Here is a 24656-nt window from a genome sequence, read left to right on the forward strand (position 1 = left end):
AGATATTTATTTATACCTGTATATCTGAGACACTGGGTAAGTGGAATACCTCTATAAGTGAAACGACAGTGCAGGCCCCTTGATGTCTCACTTAACCAAGTTTCACTGTATATAATTATGGAATAAACGGTTGATTGGATTGCATAGTGACAAATTGAGAAGTGTCAAATACGCATTAAGAAAACGAATGACAATATTAATACTGACAATTCCAGATCAGATAATACTTCGAATGGCTAATAAAGATGATGATAGTGAACAAAAGGGGAAAAGTGATGATTATTTCATAAAATACGTGAGAACAATTTGTGTGCTGCATTTACTACTACTACCACGCACACTCACTATTACACTGTATGACGCCTGTTTCGATGTTCTCTAGTTTCTATGTGTTTTGTACAAAACAAAAGATATTACCGCGTATAATTTGATTTCAAATGGTTAGTTAATTGAATTAGTAACTCACTAAAGGCATTGAAAAAAATATGGAATTTGATCCATTTGGTCGAAAGATACAAAAAACTACAGGAAGAGGTGATTCAACTGTTTTTGGTATTTGTAATAACTGCAAATCATCAATGGATTATTTCTTGTAGGAAATACTAGCTATAATAATTCAGACTGATTTAGAACAATTTTCAAATTCAGTGGTAAGTTCAGTAATTACTCATTTTGTACTGGATATTGTGAACAATTTAAAATTTTTGTATCTCTTAGATAAACCCCAACAAATTGGTATTGTGGGTTACATAACCCTAAAGTGATGAAAACGTTATTTTGGAGTAGGTAACCTCAAATATTTGAGAATCCCAAAGTGGGGGGGTTATTGTCTTCCCCGATTTGAACTATACGACGATGTATTTATAAGTTGGTAGCCTAGACCAGTTCCATGCATAAACAAAATATTGCGTTACCATAGCATACCGAACAATAACTTATTAAAAGTGTCAGTGTTAAGTTTTACGTCAAAAACGTAAACCAGAGTTACGCAATAAATTGAAAGAAAAAATATGTCCACCGAAAATGTGAAAATCGAAAAATTGGAGTATCGAGCCATCATCAAGTACCTGTATTTAGAAGCGTTAAGAGGTGAGCAGATTTACGAGGTAAATTTTCCATTGAAGATGATGACCGATCGGGAAGGCCAGCCCTGTGTCAGTCCTCGAAAATATCGATACAGTTTATGACAACAAAGCAACAATGGATGGAATGGCGACACTCTGGTTTTCCCAGACCTAAGGAGTTTCGTGTTCAAAATTGTGCTAGAAAAGTTCTTGCTCCAGTTTTTTGGGATTGCCATGGAGTAATCATGATTGATTTTTTTAATAAGGGTAGAACAATAACTGGAGATTACTATCCGACATTACTGATCACTCAACTGAAAAAAAGTTCAATAGGTCGTAAATTTTCTCCCAACGATGAGGTAATAAAAGGTGTGGAGGTCTTGTTGCGTAATAAAATATTTTGTCATTGAAATTTTGTTTGGTTTTATAGTAGGCTAAGAATTTTTCAATACATCCTCGTATCACCACAGAACTGCATAACGCAATAAATAACTAAATGATTTTCTTGGTTGTCTAGGGTTCTTTTCTGCTTAAAACGCCGGTTAGAAAGAAAACACTGTTATTACAGAATTTGCGCCTCGCCGTAGGATGGAGTAGAGCAATCATCTCGATCCTACATGGGGCCATTCTGCTCAGAATCCGCCTCGGAATCGTCTCTTTCATAGCTGACCCATGGATTTATATATTCAGCGCATGTTGTCGTTCGATTGGGTCCCTCGTGATCTCCGATTTTAACAACGTCATATCTATCATTTTCTTTAACCTTAACAATTTCGTGTGGATCTAAAAATTTTCTCTTTAATTTTGGATCAGATGTATATACTTCAAAGGGTGTGGTAGTTATGCTTCGCTGATAGGTCGAATTAGAGGCAGTCTGTACTTTGTCAACGTATTTGTACCACTTTCCTGGCTCTTCAAAACTGTGATTTGTTAAGATTGGTATAAGGGTCCTATTTGCCCTTTCCGCTTGTCCATTACCTCGTGGGACTCCACAAGTTGTTGACGCATGTTTAATATTTTCTTCTCGGCAATATAATTCGAATTCTTCAGAACGGAACGCGGATCCTCTGTCAGATATTATCATTGACGGGTTTCCAAATATTTTACGCTCACAACATATCACTTCTTTCGTCGTCGTTGATTTTGTTGATTTTAGGATGAAGCATTCCTTCTTTCTTTCGTACAGGACGAAGTGATATATTTTACGCTATTTTTCAAGACAACATGTCACTTCTTTCGTCGTGGTTGATTTTGTTGGATAAAACCACACAAATTTGAAAAAGTCATCAACTATCACAAAAATGTGCTGATAATTTTTTTGTTCACTTCATTGGTCCTATTTGGTCGACGTAATACGTCTCTAGCGGACCTTCTAGTTTTTGTATAGGATGAAGCATTCATTCTTTCTTTCCTTCCTTTTTATTCCATAATATACAAGGTATACAGTTATTTTTAATCGTTTCTATTTTGTCTTTTAGTCTTGGTATGTAAAATTCCTTGTTTACTACTCCTTGTGTTTTTTTCTTTCAAAAATTTCCTATCTCGTGGACTTTTATTATTATTTTTTAAGTCTGCATGTTCTTTGGAATGACAAGTAATTTTAATCCATTATCGTATTTTTACAATATATCATGCTCTAAATAAAAATCTTCATACTCTTCGGTAGTCAAAATCCTTTTTATCGTCATCTGCCTACATCGTCTATACTCAATTTCATACTGAAATTCTTCTAGGGCCCATCGTGCAATTCCTGTTGTAAGGTCCCTTTTCTCCATGGTTTTTATGAATGCATTACAGTCTGTAACTATTTTAAATTTCGTTCCTAGCAAGTAGATTCGGAATTTCTTCACACTTTTAATAATGGCGAGTATTTCGAGCTCATAGCTTGTATACTTCATCTCTGCAGGGGTCGTTTTTCTACTCATGTAGTATATCCGGTGAAGCTTCGAATCGTCACTAGATCGCTGCTAAAAGAATGCTCAATAACTATGTATATTTGCATAGGTGTGTAGTTATGATTGGGACTTGTTTGTCACTTACTATGTATCCTAAAAATTTTACCTCGGTTTTCAACAGTTGACACTTTTTCTTTTTCATTTCTAGTCCATATTCTGCAGCTGTCTCTATCCCCTCTTCTTCGTTCGCACTCAAGATGATAACATGTAGTATATAACGTACATTCCTGCAGTCAACTCCCTGAAGACATGAGCGATGAATCGTTGGAAAACTGCTTGACTACTACTTCCAAATGGACATTTCATAAACTCGTACTGACCAATCGGCGTTACAAAAGAAGTATATTTTGTGCTCTTGCTTCAACAGGTACATGAAAAAATCCATTTTTCAAATCAAGGGTGCTGAATATCCTTGCTCTCTGTAAGCTGTCTAGGACATCTTCAATAAGGGGAAGTGGAAATCTATCGCGTATTATATTTTTGTTTAATTTTCGATAATCGCAACAAATTCTGGTTCGGCCATCTCCTCGGTTCGCCGTCATAAGAAAAACAAATGTAAAACTTTTATAACTTTGAGTTTTGCCTGCGTAATGTTGTGACCAATTCTATCTACAGAACTTAACGTTGTCATGATTAAATTAAAAGATTTATTCTATGCAAAATATATACATTTTGAAAAAAAAATAGAAGAAAATAACTCTTTGTCTTTCGTTTATTAAAACTTAATCCTCTACCTTTCTACTCAGAAGACAAATATGTCGTTTTTACAGCAAAAGAAAAAACAAAATTATCATCTGGACTTGGAATAATAAAAGGAATATGAACAGTGTAGTCTTCTTTAAATTAGCAGGTTTGTCGTAACACTTTATTTTACAATGTTCTGCTATTGCGTACAGCTCTAATGATCAATTTAACAACGGAAAGTATATTAGAAGAAGAGCAATCACAAATTGAATGTAGTGGAAAAGCCAGTCCTTCATCAAGTGGTTTTGAGGATAAATTTGCGAATGAAGAGGTAAGATGAAAATACCAATTTTAAATATAGTAATTTTTAAATTTGTCTGTAGGAAAATGTTGCATCTGGTGATCTGATAGAAAAAACCAATCGCAATCAAGCAGAATATAAGGATACAGAAAAAAATTAAAAAGTAGCAGAATAAATAATAAATGAAATTAGTGATTCTAGAACTACTGAGAATATTGACAATACTCCATCTATTAGTATAACAATCAATAATATGAGTAGTTCAATTGATTCTCCGCTAAATTGGACATTGATCGCTGATTCCTCACAATTGTAACCAGATTTTGTGAAATTAGGATAAAACAATTGGATTATTTATGGAAACTCTAGTTCGAAATACACTTTGATTAGATAATGTTCGCCAAAAGCTCCGGGATTAGAATGTTCTATGACTTTGTTCAATAACCGTCGATCAGATCCGGGTATTTAAATTTCCATAGATAGTGAATATTCATATCATTATATTTGTAATTTGGATTGTAAATAAAGTGAATTCGACTTATATTTTGGATTGATTGATGTCTTATACCTAGTTATTTTCAAACTAAAACTATTTAGATAATGTTTCTGTTTGCCATTGAATACGAGAATTATTCAGAAAATGGGAAAGTTATGAAATTAAGAAAAGTTACTTCACACACTGACGCTAAATATCCATAGGCTTCTTCAAGATTTTTGCCAACAAAAACCGTTTCGCAGATTGTACCTCAATTAAGCTTATTCCAATTATTAAATGATGGTTTCATGTTGTGTCCAAAACGTATCATATAGAACATGAAATTATAGATGCAACTGGGAGTTGTTTCGTCCAAGGAAATTTTATAGTAAATCTAGCTTCAGAATTCGCGCTGAAGTAAATCGAATCGAAAAAAGTCTAGAGTTTTTCACAATAATGGCAGATGAAAATGAGTGGAATAATTAAGAAAGTCCAAACCGGAATTTCCAAGATGTAACTTCTTGCAGTATACAGCAACTTTCCATATCTCCGATTGAATTGAGCCAGGTAAATTTAGTTTTCAAAGACACTGTGTAAAACAAGGTGTATAGAAATGCTCGAAGCAGTGTTGACCTTAATGAAACAACTTCCTGCATTCCCCGCTCTTCTAGAAGCTCTTGATAGTTCAACGGAAGGTAGAGGAAGTAATGAATGTGCTTTCCTGCACTCTATTCTGTCGTAAGAGTTCTCATTCGGTGTCTTAGTTCTGTCTGAGAAACTTGGAATAACTTTACCTTCAATTCCAAGCAGAGTACATAGATATGCACATAGCTTCTTAACTCAGATACAGAGAATTCAGGAAAAACGAGTCAACAGTTGTTCATACTTTTATCCGTTACATCCACAACTTTTCTTGAAATAGGTGTTTAGTAGAAATTGAAAATCAAGTACTCGTCTGCTCCCGATTTTTCCAGGTTGGTTTTCACATTTTCCCAGTCAAAATTTGGTCAATTTACTATCACTCTTCTATTATGATGAATATTAATTTTAGAAAATACAAGAATCAAATTTTTTTAGTTTAAGTAATTCTTCGCTCACTGCTGTTTTTCTTTTCTATACTTTTTACGATACACAACAATATTCTAAAAAAATGTTGAGAATCTTTGATTTATGCATCGAAATTACGCGAAAAAAAATTGCTATTTTCAAGTTGTTTTATTGGTATTTATTGAAATTGATAGACTTGAGACATAAGAAAAATTATCGGCTTGATAGTTGAATAATAAATTAAGTCATATTTTTGAAATTTTTGTGCCAAATGGAATTGGGCATCAAATTGACGGAAAGGGGCATAAAAATGATTTATTATTGAAATTTATTTAAATTTAAAAAATAGGATTTTTTCAACAAACTTTATTGAGAAAATTAACAAATTTTTACAAAAATTAGAACGGAAATTTGAATTCCGATAGAAAATTTTTTTAAAAATCACGACACCGCCACTCAAAAGTATTTTTCTGCTATTCTCCTTATACTTCGTCCTCCTTCTCTTCTTCTACTTCTTGCTTCTCCTCTTCTTCTTCGTAGTCTTCGTTTGATTGGATTGCACAGTGACAAATTGACAAGTGTAAAAGAAGCATTAAGAAAACGAATGGTAATACCAATACTGACAACTCCACATCAGATAATACTTCGAATGGCTAATCAAGATGCTAATAGAAAACAAAATGGGGAAGTGATTCGAATAATAGAGGCAAATATTTAAATACAATAAATATATGTAAAAACTTATTGTATAAAGTACAAATCAGCTAAGAAAAGGCCAGACGCGTCATAACTGACAAAGTCCGCAATAATTTCCTTCTCTCTTAGGCCCATTCCATTTATGTGACACTGGCGTTTTTTTACGATTGTTCGGTATTTTTCATATAGAAATGCAAGTGCTAAATAGACGCAACGCTGCACGAATGCCGCATGGTCCAAATCAGAATTCGAAGGTAAGTCGTCGCGTAACCATGGATCTATGGAGTGTAGAGAAGGAGGAACATCTCTGGGTTAAAAAATGTGAGCTGATTTTTGATGGGAAAATAGGTGGCGCTGATTATAGAGGGTATTCGCTTGAAAAACAGAATCTCGTTAAATTAACTTTATTATTTAGCTATTTATTTGGTTTAGATAATACATATATTCTAATATGAAAAAAAAGTAGAATCATGTAACAATAATGAAATAGTATAAAAAAAACATTTTGGTTGATTAAAATAAAATATTGAATTTTATCCGTAACTAATATAATAATTATAGCGATATAATTAGATCAATAAAAATAATAGAATAATAAAAAAAATATTTCGGTTCATAAAAATAAAATATTGAACTTCATTAGCAACTAATATAATAGTTATAGTCATATAAAAATATCAATTTTGAATGAATTTTGCTTTCTAAGAGATTCAAACATGACTTACCTTTGGTATTCCAAAAAGACTTGCTTGTTTTATATTTTGAGATGAACGAATACCACAATCTTTTAAAGAACCACTTATACATCCAGAAATACAACAAGTTTTCACCATGATTTTTTTACTATTTTTTTAATATTTTTAAACGTTGTTTAATTCTTTTCACCACCTACATAATATTCTGTTTTCGTTAGTTTATAGAATCTGAAGCTAGTTTCAGATATAGTAAGTGTTTAACTTCAGATCTCAATCTCATAGTACAATCAGCGCCACGTATTATCCCTACAGAATTCAGACAATATTTTAAACGTACCGTCCATAAGAGATGTTACTCCTTCTCTACACTCCATACATGGATCTATTACCATCCCGAGCCTCTCTTCGATATTGCCAAGCCTTTACTTAGGAAGGAAAGTACGGTAATATTATAAATAATTTGCGCTTATGGTCAGATGCATAACCGAACGAACATCGGACATTCAGCATTTAGTATTATTCGTTGTTCAGTAGATAGTGTGATTTATTGTGTTCGGTGTTATTTTTTAGTCTGTGCCATAGTTTATTCTACAGATAGCGCTGTTTTTGAACATTAGGGACAAAATCGTTTTAATAATGTCCGCAAAAAAAGTTGGAAAGCAAGGTCTTGGTTGGATATCTTGATTGAAAATGTTTTAAAGTGGACTGTATACAATGTGAGAAGCACAATAAAACGATTTGTTTCGATTTTCACTTTATTGTACAAATGCTTTGTGTGCCTGAACAAAAAACGCTGTTGGCCTCGTGGCTCCTTGATGATTGATGTCTGTCTTCTTCTGCGCAAGCCCGGTTACTCTAGGTAGGCGCATGTGCCAAGTTCAGTAGCGCACTCAACATAATTTAAATATATACATTAAATGGTTAAACATACCGGCCTCCTTGAAAGGCTCGACTTTCAAACGACAAATAATATAAAAAATTATGAAATTTATATGTGTTTTAAAACAACTTAAAAGTAAAAAGTCAGAATAAATGTCAATCACTAAGAAACACTTTTTAAACGTCTATGGGTAGGACGCAAATTTCTGACACCGCCCTCCTCGGGATTCCATTCTTCGCACGGAGGGTAACTACTCTAGTGATGCCATCGCTGCCTGGATGCAGCTTAACAATGCGAGCTAAAGCCCAATACAATGGCGGCGAATTCTTATCCTTCAATAAAGCGAGAGCTCCTATATTGAGAAGTTCTTTACTTGCAGTTTTCCACTTTACACGTTGCTGCAAAGTTGAGACGTATTCGGAAGACCAACGTCGCCAATAATGATGATACATTTGCTGCAGTGCATGATACGTTGATAGCCTGTTAACTGGTATTTGCTGAACGTTTGATTGAGGTATGGCCTTCAACACGTCGCCAATTAAAAAGTGACTGGGAGTTAAAGGACAAAGGTCGTTGGGATCATCGGTTAATGGGATGAGAGGTCTAGAATTAAGAGTGGCCTCCACCTGAATGCATAGGGTGGTAAAATCTTCCAAAGACAAGCAGTTTAGACCTATCACTCTTTTTAGATGATATTTGGCCGATTTCACAGCCGATTCCCACAAACCACCCATATGCGGGCTGTTCGCAGGGTTAAAATGCCACCGAATTCCTTGTGTGTCACAAAATGTAGAAAATGAATTGTCTTGTTCTAATGTTTTTAGGAACGATCGCAAATCATTGTTTGCTCCAACGAAACATCCCCCATTGTCAGAATATATATCACTGCATAGACCGCGCCGTGAAAAAAATCTTTTGAGGACGTTTAGAAACGAATTTGCAGTTAAATCAGTTGCTACCTCTAAATGCACATCCTTGGTAGTCATGCAAATAAAAATACACAAATATGCCTTTATAAATTTTCTATTTCTGTGCTTAACTTCCTTGACCGAAAATGGCCCCGCGTAATCGATGCCACTGCTTAAAAACGGTCTAGCTTGTGCGAAGCGTACGCTAGGTAAGTTTCCCATTTTTTCATTGTAAGAGCGAGGCTTTACTCGAAAGCAAGTTATACATTGATGTAAAATCTTTTTGACAATTCGTTTACCCCGCAATGGCCAAAAATTGTTTCTGAAAGAGGCCAAAGTTGCTTGAGCACCAGCGTGTAATAATAATGTATGCTCTCTTTCGATTAGAAGGCGCGTGACGTGACCATTATGAGGTATGACGTAAGGGAATTTTTTGTCAAATGAAAAGTTTGAATTGACAATTCTCCCCCCTACCCGCAATAAATGATCGCTATCTAAAAATGGGTTTAAAGTTAACAATTTTGAATGAGCGTTTAGCGGTTTATTTTTAATTAAACATTTTATTTCTTCCGCAAAATGCACTGATTGCGTTGCCCTTATAATACTTTGTTTTGCCAGTTTTAATTCGTGCACTGTGAGTTTTGTACCGTATATTCTATCATGTTTTGCACGTAATGTGTTACCTTTAAATCGTAAAATCCACGCTATGACTCTGTTTAATTTGTCGAAATTAGAATATCTCTCGAATATCGTACTATCAGCTATAATTACATTTTGTGTTAACGCGGAATTTTTTACCTCTGGTAATTCATTGAGTGGTAAAAAATTATTATTCGTGACCGGTCGATTAGGATTGCTTAGAAAGAATGGCCCGTTCCACCACATGTCGCATTCGAGCAGCTGACTGGGTAGTGATCCTCTCGAGATGATGTCAGCCGCGTTATGTTCGGATTTTACATGTTGCCAATTTTCGATTTTGGATTTTCCTTGTATGTCCGCTACGCGGTTTGCTACAAATGTTTTTAAAAGTGCGGGTTCCGTATTTAACCACGATAAAACGATGGTTGAATCAGTATAATAAAAAATGTTAGATATACGACAAGTAAAAGCCTCCATGAGCTTAGCTGTCAGATTCGTTGCTAATAAAGCTGCGTTTAGCTCCAAGCGTGGCAACGTGACAAAAGGTGCTACTCTTGATTTAGCACAAATTAAACGTACAGAGCATTGTCCGGAGTTATCTACAGTTCGTAGGTATGAACACGCACCATACGCGATAGTAGATGCATCGCTGAAAGTGTGAATTTCAATAATATTGGCTTTGGGAACTGTTATTTGTCAAGGAATTTTAATTGTAGCCAAAATAGGTAATTCCTTTTGTAAATGAATAAACTCTGAAATTATTGGTGAAGGAGCAATTTGATCCCAATCTACTTTGTGCTGCCAAAGTTTTTGCATGATAACTTTGGCTTTAACAATTACTGGACCGACCAAGCCAAATGGATCGAATAACTGAGCAATTACGGAGAGTATTTCGCGTTTTGTGAAATTGTTATTTTCAATTTGTATTGAATCTGTACTGAAATGTAGCGTGTCTGATTGAGAGTTCCAGACAAGCCCTAAAGTTTTTGATTGGTCATCGGTTGATAGATAATGATCTGGTAGATCTGAAATGTTGTTAATATCGTTGAAAATGTTTGGTTTGTTAGTTTTCCACTTCCGAAGAGGAAAGGATCCACTTTCTAAAATGTTGGTGATGTTGGTGTCTGTACCAGTGATGAGGTCATCAACATAAAAATCGCGAGTTATTACTTGTGATGCTACTGGGTACTTTTTACTGTTTTCTAAAGCGAGTTGGTGCAAGCATCGTATAGCAATGAATGAAGCTGGAGCTGTGCCGTATGTTACGGTGTTTAATGTGTAGACTTCTAGAGGCAGGTTTGGATCCGAACGCCACATAATTCGCTGTAAATCACGTTGCTCTTCTACAATTTCCACCTGCCGGTACATCTTCCCTATGTCCGCTACCATTGCTACATTGTGTTGTCTAAAACGAATGATTATAGCAAAAAGATCTTCCTGTATTGTAGGACCCACCATTAGCGTATCATTCAACGAAATACCGTTTCCTGTTTTGGCGGATGCATCGAACACCACTCGTAGTTTAGTGGTTGCACTATCCTTCACGACACCATGATGTGGTAGGTAAAAAACTCCCTTTCCATCCACTTCCGTTGCCCACGTCGGCACCTTGGTCATGTGCCCGAGTTTTTCATATTCCCTCATGAACTCCGAATATTGTTGACGTATGACTGTATCATTGATCAGTTTACTTTCTAATTTGTGAAACCTTTTAATCGCATTCATCTTCGAATTCCCCAAATCGCCTACACCTTCGCGAACTGGCAACGTCGCACGAAATCTGCCAGTTTCGGTCCGCTGAATTGTTTTTAGGAAATGTTCTTCGCATTGTTTTTCTTCAATCGTCCGTTTGGTTTTGTTATCGTCTTGGTATTCCTCGATTTTCCAAAATTTCTCAATTGCGTTTTCAAGCGTAGTTGTGATTAAATTACATGATATGGTATTACTACTGTTATTTTGAATTGAATAATTTTGATATATGGGTCCCGATATGACCCATCCAAATAATGTTTTCTGAAGTATCGGTTTACCGTCGCCGAGCTTAAATTGCCCATCCGCTAAAATATCCCAAAAGACACCTGCGCCTAAGAGAATATCCAGTTTGGCGGATTTATCGAATTCTGGATCCGCAAGAGTAATGTGTTTCGTTTCGGTATATTTAAATGTTGACAATCGATTTTGAAGTTTGGAATATTACCCGCTATTTGGTTTATAACTAAAAATGTAGCATTTTGTTGAAAAGAATTGTTTTCTCTTGAAATTATATCAATATTTAATTGCTCTGTGATATTAGTAGTAACCTGATTAACACCGATCACTGGTAAGTTTATTTTGGTCCCAAGCAGCACAGTGTCGTTACTATGACGTCAATTATAGGCCATTGGCGACCAATGGGGACGTCTAAAATGACGTGATTATGACGGGTTAATGTCACATCCTACAGACGTCAACTAATGACGTACCTAGTCCGGCTGGTGAGACGTCAAAATGACGTACTTACTTTTGACAAATGACGTATAAGTAGGATCAAAAATATAAAAAAATGCGTTCAAATTAATACCAGTTTATTACAAAATCTTAAAAAACTACATACTATTACACTTATAGAACATAAAAGTTGAAATAAGGAATTACTAATGATGCAATAATGAAAATGACAACCATTCCTGCTTGAAAGGAAAAACAATACATTTCGAAAAAACTTTGTGGCAGTGCAATAACTCGATATACTCTGATAAATTTTGGATGCGATAAACATAGAATTCTTTTGAGTCGACAGGGTATTTGTAAAATGAACGGTAATCCTGAAACCTCCTACCTAATATAAAAACTGCTCCATTATTATCCACTACTATATTTTCTATTTTGAAAACCAGTCCTTCTAAGGTAAGACAAAAACAATTTGCTTCTGAATATGATGCAATAGAAAAAATAAAATCTTTATAATGAAGCTTTTTATACTGCTTGCAAGAGAAATTTGGCGTTGGTCCTAAGAAATGGGACAATTCACATTTACAGAAGTGTTCATCATCAGGTGAAGTAGAGTCATGTTTTTCGTACACTGTCATTTCAATTTCTTTTAAGCGTCTATTAATCTCTTGTAATGGTTTATTCGGAGACTGAACTAACGATTTTAAATGGTGGAGATAATTTTCAAATGGAAATGCTGACGAATTGTCTAGTGGCCCGAAATTTTCAACGTCATCTGCCAAATGTAATAAGGAATGTACATTGTAAACTAAGAACTCTAATCCGTAGATCTTTTCACTGTGCGTTACGAATAAATGCAAAAGTTGGCGCGCAAATGGAACTCCGAATTTTTCAATATGGCGTTTAGAAATAAGTATCATAATTGAACAATGAAATAGCAAAAAATGCTCATATATTGCCAAATCGACATTCCCATACAAAGCAACTGGCCCAATATACAGTAAAAATGTTCGAAATTCCGTTGCTTTCCAATCTGCCAACTGAGACAAACTGCGCCCTTTCCGATTGAATTCTACTGGAATACATTTACTGAGAAAAACAATTTTTTCAGATACATTTTGAAATGCAGTAGAGCTCATTTTGGCTCGGCTTGCGCGTCCTGTCCAAATACGCAAAAGTTTTTTCATTACACCTAGACAAACTAGGTGCATATAGTCTAAAGGAAAGACATAGGGTCTTCACACATTTCAGATATGCGCGCGCAGGAGCATCGCAAACAAAGCTGTGAACTTTTACTTCATGGATATTATTATTAATTTCAATGCCCGTGGTAAGTAAGTTCGATAACTCAATTAAAAAATCTTCTAAAAACGCTGACAATAAATTTGGTTTGCCACTTCCTAAAAAAGAACCAACAACAAACGGCTCACTCTTAAAATTTTTTACAAGTGCTAAAATGGGCCAGAGATCATGTTTCTGACCATTTCTATAAATGGGCAGTCCATCTACATTAAATGAAATGTTGATAATGCTGTACTGAGAAATATTGGGCACTGACAATAACTTTAATTTTAAAGCGTTAACAAGTCCAAAATGACAATATTCGCCATTTAACAACGATTTTGTTTTCGTTTCTCTGGGCGTTTTCAGCAGCGTTCGACTGTCTAACGGTAACTCATTATGGTATGGATGTAAGATATGCAAGAGATGAGTAACTACTGTACGTCGAACGTACCTTGAAGCTGCCCAGTTTGACAATTTCGAATGCAAATCGCTAGGCGGCGGTTCATTAGAAAATAAATCGTTAGGGGGCACGTTACTGGAATAGGAAGTCAAATGGTTGTATAACGTCGCATCATTGAAGAGCAAATTTTCATTAGGCGAGTTTACATTAAAATCTAAATCTCTTGAGGAACAGGTGTCATTTTCACTTTCACACATTGAATCAGCAAAAAAAAACGGAATTTGATGATTCATTGGAATCATTATTAACTATTAAAGATGTATTATAACAATTCTGACTCACAGGTGCTAAATTTGCTTCTGCCACCCTTCTGTAGAGTTGTCTTTGACTAACAACACTTTTTTTCTTACGGGTTGCCATGCTGCTGCTTTTTCAATTTCTCTGGTGCATGTTTCAACCACATCTTGATGGTATCTTCTATTTCTTTCTGACTGACTAGAGGGGAGCTTTTTCTTACAGCACCTAAAAATGTTGTTTCAGATTAATAATAAGTATGCACCTACAAGTGAAAACACTTACCAATAATCACATCCTTTACGTTTAAGTTTTTAAAAGCCGTTTTCTCACCTCGTTTGCCACCAAAATTCCAATTAGTTGCAAGAGAATAAGTGAACAAAAAATTTAAAATGCGGTTTGTATGTCCAGTAAAATCTCTCCCTCCAAAAGTCGATAGATATGCCGACTGGAATCACATAATTTAAATTGTATAATACATATTAAGTGGTACAGAACACCCACCAAAGCCAGGCAATTATTTTTTTCACTCAGGTATGTTTCCAATTTGGTAATATCCTCTTGAGAATTCAAAGGAAACTGTACGCCTATATCATCTGGTAAATCTGTATTACTGGCGTGATTGCCACTGCGATCTTGTTTTCGGATCCACTGCAAAATTTGATTGTTCTGTTCTCTAATGGTCTTCAATAAAGTGATTACATCATCTTGAGTGTTTGCTGGCATGGACAAAATATACCTTAGTACCAAAACAGTTTTTACATTATTTTTTGGTTTTTACCTCCATCACTTTCCACTACATGTAGTGGAGCAACATCAGAGCTGCAGCTCTGATGTTGCTCTGTACATCAGTTGCTTTACTAGTTGACGGATTATATGGTGACGAGTTCGAAACAGCAGCCTGGCAAAATGACTGATTTGACGCAGAACCTGTAAAATAGAGAATTAACAAATTCTCCTAGGAAATAATGGACATAAATAATAACTCACAGTTTAAAGTATACATTTTAAACAATTCATGCAAATGGACAATTATATTTTTTACCTCTAATAATTTGTCCTGAAGATTTAGTCAATTGAGTATCTTTTGCTGAATGTTGAGGTGGCAAATAATAAAGTTGATTTGTAGAATCACTATCCTCAAACGACCTTTGCGATTGTCCAGCTGAAGCTAATGGAAAAGTTTGAATTGGGCCAGAATAATCTAAAACAGTAGACAGTTAATAATTTATATGTGCCAGATATCTTTAAGTATAAATCTCATTACCAGATAATATGTTTGTAATAGACTTCCGTATTATTGGTTTTGGTCTAGGTAGGGGTTTCTTGTTTTTTGGAAAATCATCTTCTGATGATGACAGCACTTCTTCCTGCTCATCATCAGTGGAAAATTTCTTTGGACGTATTTTCCTTCGAGGTGAAATAATTGCTGATTCCTCAGCATCTGTAGTTAAATCTGAGGTAATTTCAGCCTTTTTAATTTTTTTCTCCGCAATCTTATAGTCGTCTAAAAACAAGTAATAAATACGAGTTTTTTGAAAAAAATCACAGATATTTAATAGAAAGTGATAAAGCAGTTTAGGTTTAGGCAGCAAAACTAACCAGTCTGGAAAAAAATTCGCTTAATAATTTGGTGATTAAGTTTCCAGCTGTTATCCTGGGGAGGCTCTTGTCCAGATTTTAATAATTTTATAAAATTTCCGGTTGTCTGTTTTGGCGGCCAAAAGACTTCTCGTTTAAGCGGTGTTAACCAGGCAGAGTGAACAAGAGAAATTCCACCATTGTTCTGGAATTCAACGCCAACGTAACAATTCATCTAAATAATAAAGACAGTTCCCAACACCAAAATTGTAATAAAATAATGCAGATTTATACTCACTTTGAAAAATTTGTTGCCACGGCCGAAATTAACAAGAATCGCCCCGGAAATGCTAGAGTTACTGGATTTCCGTGAAATTGCCGCCAAACAACTTTTTGCTGCCGTCCGCCATTACGCGCACACGCGTTCACACCAGCAGTCCAGCACGCATGCGCCTGCACGTCTCGTATCGTATCGTGGCATTTCGATTAAAAACGCGCCAAAATTAAATCTTGGTCGACAGCCTCGACAGGAATCGATGCTAAAAATAATTGTTTCCTACTAATAAAATAGTTAAATAATTGTTAATTACAACATTCTCACTTCATCTTTAAATTCAAATTGCATTTCCACTTAAAACGTCAGTTTAGTATTTTCATTGCTAATTAATGAATTTATATTTATATCCAAATTTTAGGTAAACAACAATTTAAAATGTACAATTTTTTATAAAGCACGTATAGGGCTTAGTTTTTGTAATAAACTTTCGTTCTAATTTTTTTTATAGTTGATTAAAAAGCACTTAAAACGACCGAAAACAAACGTACGAAAGACGTCTCTAGACGACGTCAAAATGACATCTGAAATGTCACGTCATATGGACGTCGCTTATTGGTCTACGACGTCGCCGACTAATAATGTCCAATAATTGACGTCATTATAACGACACTGTGCTGCTTGGGTGTAGTGGAAAGTGATGGAGGTAAAAACCAAAAAATAATGTAAAAACTGTTTTGGTACTAAGGTATATTTTGTCCATGCCAGCAAACACTCAAGATGATGTAATCACTTTATTGAAGACCATTAGAGAACAGAACAATCAAATTTTGCAGTGGATCCGAAAACAAGATCGCAGTGGCAATCACGCCAGTAATACAGATTTACCAGATGATATAGGCGTACAGTTTCCTTTGAATTCTCAAGAGGATATTACCAAATTGGAAACATACCTGAGTGAAAAAAATAATTGCCTGGCTTTGGTGGGTGTTCTGTACCACTTAATATGTATTATACAATTTAAATTATGTGATTCCAGTCGGCATATCTATCGACTTTTGGAGGGAGAGATTTTACTGGACATACAAACCGCATTTTAAATTTTTTGTTCACTTATTCTCTTGCAACTAATTGGAATTTTGGTGGCAAACGAGGTGAGAAAACGGCTTTTAAAAACTTAAACGTAAAGGATGTGATTATTGGTAAGTGTTTTCACTTGTAGGTGCATACTTATTATTAATCTGAAACAACATTTTTAGGTGCTGTAAGAAAAAGCTCCCCTCTAGTCAGTCAGAAAGAAATAGAAGATACCATCAAGATGTGGTTGAAACATGCACCAGAGAAATTGAAAAAGCAGCAGCATGGCAACCCGTAAGAAAAAAAGTGTTGTTAGTCAAAGACAACTCTACAGAAGGGTGGCAGAAGCAAATTTAGCACCTGTGAGTCAGAATTGTTATAATACATCTTTAATAGTTAATCATCTGAAATGTCACGTCATATGGACGTCGCTTATTGGTCTACGACGTCGCCGACTAATAATGTCCAATAATTGACGTCATTATAACGACACTGTGCTGCTTGGGGTAGTACCGATATTTAATTTTCGCGCAAGGTCAGAGGTTATTAGATTTGATTGAGAACCCGAGTCTAACAATGCACGTGCTTTGATTAAATTGCCTGATTTGTCTTTGAGGAATACAGCCGCTGTGCTAAGACCCAGCTAGCAAGGGCACGTCATAATGACGTCAACATTTGGTGATCACTGGTCGAAAACACTGAGACCACCAAAAATCGACGTGATAATAACGTCAAATAATTGACGTGTATAACACGACATCTTGTCACGTCATAATGACGAGACTATCTAGTGATAACTCATCTGAAAAAATCAGATATATTTCATTTGTTTTATTTTGTGACTAATGTAATTATTTTGTGAGGCTATTTTCGATAATAAACAACCATGACATTGAAAATTCCGGCATTTTTTTATTTATTAAGTCCAAAAAAAATTGAGATCTTTTTATATAGTATTTAAACAAAACCTATAATATTATCTAATATCTATAAATAATTTTTTTTAAGAAACTTCCTATAAAAATTTATAATTGGCGGGATCTACTAAGGTAACGCGTATGCGCTTGCGCCGCTAGCCAACATGATGATGACAACCCGCCATCCACAACGAACGACCATTTTATATTAATCATAAACCGGCTTGGTTATTATGATTATATATTTTATTATGAATATATATTTTATTTAATAATAGTTAGATGATCTGCGGTGCTGCTATTAGTGTTTTTAGTTTTTCTGTTGTTCCATTGTGGTAAGTATAATAATTATTATAGTTATTTATATTTTTTGATTTGAATATATCTGGTTAAAGGTTATGGCATGTATGGTCGAAAATGATAATTCAATTTCTCAATTCTTAATTTTATTCAGTTATAATTTTCATGTTTCAAGCGAAACATTTATGATTGGGAAATAGCCAATTGGAGGTATTGATTGAATAAATTGCCTCCAAAATTTTAGCGCTGAAATAGATGAAGAAACTGAATAAACCATATGTCTTAACTTCATACATTGACTTAAATGGCTATATTTGTAATGCTATGATTTACCTTGTTTGTCTCAAATAGAAGTAGATTTTATGCATTTTTATTAACTTGGTATTTAGCAGTGGTATGAGTTTTGACCTTTATTTTGTAGTTTTATAGTAACAATGGCATTTGTGGGTGTAGAATTTTCCGAAAATGGTTTAATAGGTTTGGTTCATTCTTCCTGGTTCACCCCTTTGAAGCAGAATGTTTTGTGGCCACCATACAGAACGAGTGCTGCTTTCAATAGGGCTCTCACACTATGTGAAGAACCAAATGAACATAATTGGAAGTTGTCTGGAGTAAAAAGAATATTTTTTGAATGTGGTGCGTGATTTAGTTTTGTTTCATTAAGTTTATATTTTCAAAAGAATTTTAAAGAGTTGTGGTGTGGTTCTGGGTATTTGTTATACATATTTGTTTTTTATTTTTCAGATGATCTCAACAAGGCACAAAAAAAACTGAAGAAATGCGAATATAATTCGGACAACCTTACTTCAGATTGTGAGGGAGAGCGAACTAGGAGAAAATTCGTTAGTAGAAGGATTTTGAGTGACAGTGAAAGTGAAGGAGAAACAGTATCAAATCTGATAAGGCCTCCATCTTTCCAAAAATATATTTCTGTGAGTGGCTCTGGTAAGTACACTTTTCTATAAATATGTTTCTATTTAAAATAGCTTTAATCGAAATAATGTCTAACTTATTTTTTTATTTACAAATAATTTTTTAAGAGGATGAAATATTTTTATAGATATTAATAGGTATGAGATCAAACTGGGCTCTACGCAGTTAGCGTAGATACTAAGCGTACAATCTGACACTGAAAATAAATAATAAAAAATTAGAATTCTTCTTTTGTTTTAGGTAAGTCAGCTTCTAGGCCGATTGTGAAACCAAATTCACAAATATCTCCACCAACTTCCACTAGACAAAGTACAGAATTGCTTTCTCAAACACCTGGGGGATCACATTCGCAATCAATTCAAACAAATTCCAATATACAGTCAGAGAATACAGATAGAATTCATCCAAAAAGTAGGTTCTTTTATTTGTTTAATACTGTGAATAATTTTTTTTTATATATAATAGATTTAGAGAAAATTTTTCTGGAATTGAAAAAGTTGAGAGAAGAGGTCAAGGAAGTAAAGACTCTTTTAAAAAACTCTCGAAGTTCAGTAGTTGCTAGTCTACCCAATGACATACCCGTGCAGTTTCCAATAGACGATCAAAGGAGGTTTGAAAATTTGGAACAATATTTGAAATCCGAAGAAAAATTTAATGATTTGGTAAGTACTTTTTACATAGAATTTCATTAAAAGTGAATTAAGAATTAGACATCTCCCATTGATTTAAGTGTAATTGTAATCTAAATATTTATTGTACTTACTCTAAAATAGAATTTTGTGATAGTTTTATTATGGAGGTCTATTATAGTAGTTTTATTTTTTGCTTTAGGCATCCTACCTTTCCTCAATTGGAGGAAATGGCACCACAGCTCATGTTAATAGAATCATGAGACTACTCTTGACCAACGGTTTCGCCAAATTGTATAATTTTGCTGGGCAGAGAAACAATAAAGTGCCATTTTCCAACACTTTAGTGAAATCTGTCATCATTCGTAAGTACTATTCGTTGTTTTTGTGTGGTACTGCCTAAATTCGTCCTTCATAAAGCATAATAGAATAATACTATTTTTTTATTTCTGCGACAGGGATAATTCTCATTAAATAACCACTCATTTATTTCGTTACAGGTGCCATACAAATCAAAACTCCCTTGACCTCTCAAGCAGATGTGGAAAATGCTATCAAAATATGGCTAAAACATGCCAAACAACGTGAGCAAAAAAGAAATGCTGGTGCTCTGGTTTGATTGTATTATCAACTACTTTTTATGAATTATTAGCATATATTTTTATTTTTAAAAATGTCAAAACGTAAGTTGAAAGAATTGGTTGGTTCAAGACAAAAGTGTAGAAGGGCTTTACAAGCGACCAAACAAGAATTTCAATATAAGTCAAGAACCTCTGTTAACCCTGGACGGGGTGCAGAAAATGTTGATGAAACAAATGACTGCTTTTTCTTCAATGATACTATTAGCAGCAACACTAGTAGTACTAGTACTAGTACATCATCTGTTAAAGTTGATAAATCAATCAGTTCTGATAACAATGATTCATTGTGCACAGAAACTTCTATTGCTAATGATTTGGCTGAATGGGCTATAAAACATAAAATTTCACTTTCCTACTTCATTTGCTTCATCCTTACCACCCTGAACTTCCTTTAGACAGTCGTACCTTGTTATCAACCCCAAAATTTACACCAATTGTTGATATAGAATCTGGTCAGTTCTGTTATTTTGGATTGAGGAGTGCTCTTTCTAAGCTTATTTCAAATGATACTTGTGTAGACAATACAAATTAGTTTTAATGTTGATGGCATTCCACTCTTCAAAAGTTCAAAAATGCAGTTTTGGCCTATTTTGGGATTAATAAAAAATATTTCTGGTAGTAGACCTTTTGCAATTTCCATTTTTTGTGGAAAAAATAAACCACATCCTTTAAATACATTTCTTCATCCATTCATAGTAGAATTGAAAGATTTATTGCAAAATGGTTTTGTTATTTGTAACAAACACTTCACATTAGAGGTACATAGTTTTGTGTGTGATGCACCTGCAAGGGCCTATCTAAAAGGCACTAAATTCCACTCAGGATATTCCTCTTGTGATAGATGCACAATTCACGGAGAATATTATAAACACAAGGTAGTTTTCAATGGTTTAAATGGTCAGAAACGCACGAATGAATCTTTTCGCTTACAATTGGATGATGAGCATCATATCTCGCAGACTAGTTTTCATGAATTACCAATTGATCTAATTAGTAGTTTTCCGATTGACTACATGCACAACATTTGCTTAGGAGTAGTTAGAAAGCTACTGAATACTTGGATTGCAGGATCCTTGAAGGTTAGATTACAACATCAGAGAGTTAAAATGATTTCAGAACGATGTTCAACCTTAAAAATATGATACCAGTAGAATTCAATCGAAAACCCCGTTTGCTTAATGAACTAAATTATTGGAAAGCTACTGAATATAGAATGTTTTTAGTGTACTTAGGTCCTTTGGTTCTTAAAGATATTGTGGATTTAGCTATATATGAAAACTTTCTTGCTCTTCATTTTTCTGTTTCAATATTGTTATCACAGAGCCATATTGAAAAATTTAAAATCCCTTTTGTGAGAAATATCATAAATGTATTTATCAAACATTCAAAATCTTTGTATGGTTTGGAGTTCATGGTTTATAATGTACACTTAATGTCACATCTTTGTGATGATTTAGATTTATTAGGCAAATTGGACAATTTTTCGACTTTTCCGTTTGAAAATTATTTGGGAGAGATAAAATAATTAATAAAATCTCCAACCAATCCCCTACAACAAGTTCATCGACGACTTGTTGAAAAGGATTTTTTAATTTCACAGCCAGTATCTAATATTACGTATAAATTGGAAAGTAAACATACATTGGGACCACTTATTTTTGACGAAAATTTGAAATGGAATCAACAGTTTCATAAATTGAGATTACCAGGCATAACATTATCAGCATGTAATCATTCTAAGGCGGATAGTTATGTTTTAATTGGGAATAAAATAGTTGAAATTCATAATATAGTAAAATCTGCTGACAGTCAAATATATCTTATTGGCAAAGAGTTTCTTGGCTATTCAGACTTATATACATATCCATATCCTTCCAGCAATTTAAATATTTTCATAGTTGAAAATCTCACAGATCTCAAAATATGGCCTGTTGGGAAAATAACTGCCAAATGTATTGTTCTTGAATTAAGGGGTTCTCTAATGGCGATGCCTATTATTCATAGCCAATTTTAGGTTCTTTTTTCCAATTTTTCATGCAAATAGAGCAGTCATTTGTTTCACAGGACGTTTTGACATTTTAAAATATTACTTTCATAATAAATAAACCATATACTATTCAGTATTTCTAATTTGAACAGATATTACAATACATTGTTAATTTGTGTTATGAAAACTGGAATTTTAAGTTTCTTTTGCAGTTACATCATGTTTTTCATGCTATTGATAAATAAATTTTATCAAAATAATATTTTGGTTTATTTTTATAGGTGTGCTCCCTTCCTATGTACATGTAAAGTCTTTTTCTTTATTAAAACAAATTGAAGCCTATTAAACATTTTTTAAACTGGGACAAATTGACGTAGTAGTAGACGCCATAATCACGTCATACAACAATTAAAAATCACGTCTTATGTGACGTGTAAATCATGTGATATAAATGACGTCATTGGTCCAAGACATTAGGAGGTCATTTTCACGTCATTGAACTGGTCATTACTAGTCATCTCATGACCAGATTCCGACGTCATTTTCACGTGACCTTGCTACCTGGGGAAGAACATTTTGTTTTTTATTATTTAGATGATGTGTGATTGATGAGAGTTGGATAGTTTCTTGAGGTGCGTCTGTGTTTTGTTTATTTTCAATTGCCAAATGTGTGTTTGTGGCTAATGAAGGATTGCTGTGATTTTGTGTTTGAATGTAGTCTCGATGAATTAGTGTGTTTTGTTTCTTTTGACAAACCTTGCAGGTTCCACGAGTGCAAGAATCTGACCTATGATCACCTCTGAGACAATTAAAGCATAATTTTAGTTTAATTAACTCGTTTTGTCGCGTTGAACTTGGTAACTTAAGGAATTTTTTACATGAATAAATGTAATGATCTTGATCTTTGCAATAAGCGCATTGCGCCTGCGTGACGGCACATGTGATTGTTTGACCTTCACCTCGTGAGGGATATTTAGAATTATACTGTTATTTGCATTTTTGTGCGTGTGATTATAATAGTTAGATTTTAACATGGTTTGCTGATTATCAGTTTTTTCTTTGCTTTCTAAATATTCACAACGATTTACTAAAAAGTCGAGAAATTCTGACAATGGTGGAGGTTCTCTTTTATTTTGTAAATGTAAATGTTCATGCCAACGTTCCCTAGTACGTGCGTCTAGTTTAATTTTTAATAGTTGAATTAATAGGCGATCCCACGAATCAGTTGGTTCACCTAGAGCTTTGAGTGAAGTAATTAGTTGTTTGAATGTGTCAGTTAAATTTCTTAAAAAATGAGCTGATTCCTTAGTAATTACTGGCATGTTAAATAATTCTTCTACATGTTTGTCTATAATAATTTTTTTGTTTTCAAATCGCAATATACGTAAAGCTACTAAATAATTCTCATCTGTCAACTCAAGTTGCTGAATTAATTTTTCTGCCTCACCCTTAAGTCGGCCCTGTAAATAATACAACTTTTCTATAGCAGAATAACTGCTGATTCTGGTCAACTAATGCCTGAAATCTTTGAATGAAAAATACCCATTTTTTTTTATCGCCATCAAAGATAGGTAAGTCAATTGGTGGCAGTGTAATTTTTGAATTTACAGTAACACTATTGTTGAACAAATTATTTTGTCTAGCTACATTATGACTAGCTGTTATTCTGGCTTGTATGTTGCTGTGAAACTCTACAATTTTATTTTTAGCGCCGGCTTGTGCTTTGAAGAAGCTGTTTTCGAATGTTTCACGATATTCTGAATTAGTTGTACACTTTTCTAGCGATTCTATTCGTGACTGAACTTGTTCGAAATGGTTGAAAATACTCGATACGTGGTCTAGACGTGATTCTAATTCTAATAAATCGGATTCGTTGGCTCATTTAATGAAATTTATAAACCTATTCAGCTTTTCGATAACTACATCGCGTTGCTCTTTTAACTCTAGCAAAATATCGGTTTTGTCCGATTTCGATTGATCTACTTTTGACACATTTACTTCATTTTCTCCTGCTAACATTGTGATGTTTTGTGAGAACCGACTAAATGAAATGAACTAGTTTGCAGTAAAATACTTATAGAGATTCAGAATGAAATAATATCGATTTTAATGATTTGAAATCCCTATGCATGCAGATTATAAAATGGAACAAACTTACGGTTTGGAAGAATAAATGATTTGCACTACACTTTTCAGCCTGTGATTGTCTGATTGTTGTAAGTACTGTCTTGAATTGTTGAATCAGCGTGAACTGTTGCCGCTACTTTTACACTAAATTCGCTCGAAGAGACCAAAATGGTTGGATATCTTGATTGAAAATGTTTTAAAGTGGACTGTATACAATGTGAGAAGCACAATAAAACGATTTGTTTCGATTTTCACTTTATTGTACAAATGCTTTGTGTGCCTGAACAAAAAACGCTGTTGGCCTCGTGGCTCCTTGATGATTGATGTCTGTCTTCTTCTGCGCAAGCCCGGTTACTCTAGGTAGGCGCATGTGCCAAGTTCAGTAGCGCACTCAACATAATTTAAATATATACATTAAATGGTTAAACAGGTCTTATT

The 24656-nt window shown here is 34.3% G+C and overlaps 3 protein-coding genes across 6 annotated transcripts in view; 1 reads left to right on the plus strand and 2 right to left on the minus strand.

Moving 5' to 3' along the window:
• LOC130902872 (uncharacterized) overlaps window positions 1-14527 on the minus strand; it is a 50582-nt gene extending 36055 nt beyond the window's left edge. For 2 of the 3 annotated variants that reach the window (XM_057815151.1, XM_057815152.1), the window contains exons 1-3: window positions 14257-14527; window positions 14038-14200; window positions 11892-13980 (exon numbers count right to left, since the gene is read on the minus strand). In XM_057815151.1, coding sequence (XP_057671134.1) covers window positions 11978-12985 — 1008 coding nt within the window. In that variant the 5' untranslated portion in view covers window positions 12986-13980; window positions 14038-14200; window positions 14257-14527 and the 3' untranslated portion in view covers window positions 11892-11977. Of the gene's footprint in view, window positions 1-11891; window positions 13981-14037; window positions 14201-14256 lie in introns of those variants that run through there. The other variant, XR_009060481.1, reaches the window with a different exon arrangement.
• Window positions 14270-24656, minus strand: part of LOC130902873 (uncharacterized) — a 51646-nt gene continuing 41259 nt past the window's right edge. Inside the window, exon 4 of one of the 2 annotated variants that reach the window (XR_009060482.1) lies at window positions 14270-14471. The gene's annotated coding sequence lies outside the window, so the exon portion shown is untranslated. Of the gene's footprint in view, window positions 14472-15629; window positions 15873-24656 lie in introns of those variants that run through there. The other variant, XR_009060483.1, reaches the window with a different exon arrangement.
• LOC130902874 (uncharacterized) overlaps window positions 16331-24656 on the plus strand; it is a 51635-nt gene continuing 43309 nt past the window's right edge. The window contains exons 1-3 of the mRNA XM_057815156.1: window positions 16331-16590; window positions 16647-16809; window positions 16867-17046. Of these exons, the coding sequence (XP_057671139.1) occupies window positions 16369-16590; window positions 16647-16809; window positions 16867-16982 (501 nt within the window). The 5' untranslated portion in view covers window positions 16331-16368 and the 3' untranslated portion in view covers window positions 16983-17046. The remainder of the gene's footprint in view (window positions 16591-16646; window positions 16810-16866; window positions 17047-24656) is intronic.

Source organism: Diorhabda carinulata, chromosome Y (genome assembly GCF_026250575.1).
Source record: "Diorhabda carinulata isolate Delta chromosome Y, icDioCari1.1, whole genome shotgun sequence".
Classification (NCBI taxonomy): domain Eukaryota; kingdom Metazoa; phylum Arthropoda; class Insecta; order Coleoptera; family Chrysomelidae; genus Diorhabda; species Diorhabda carinulata.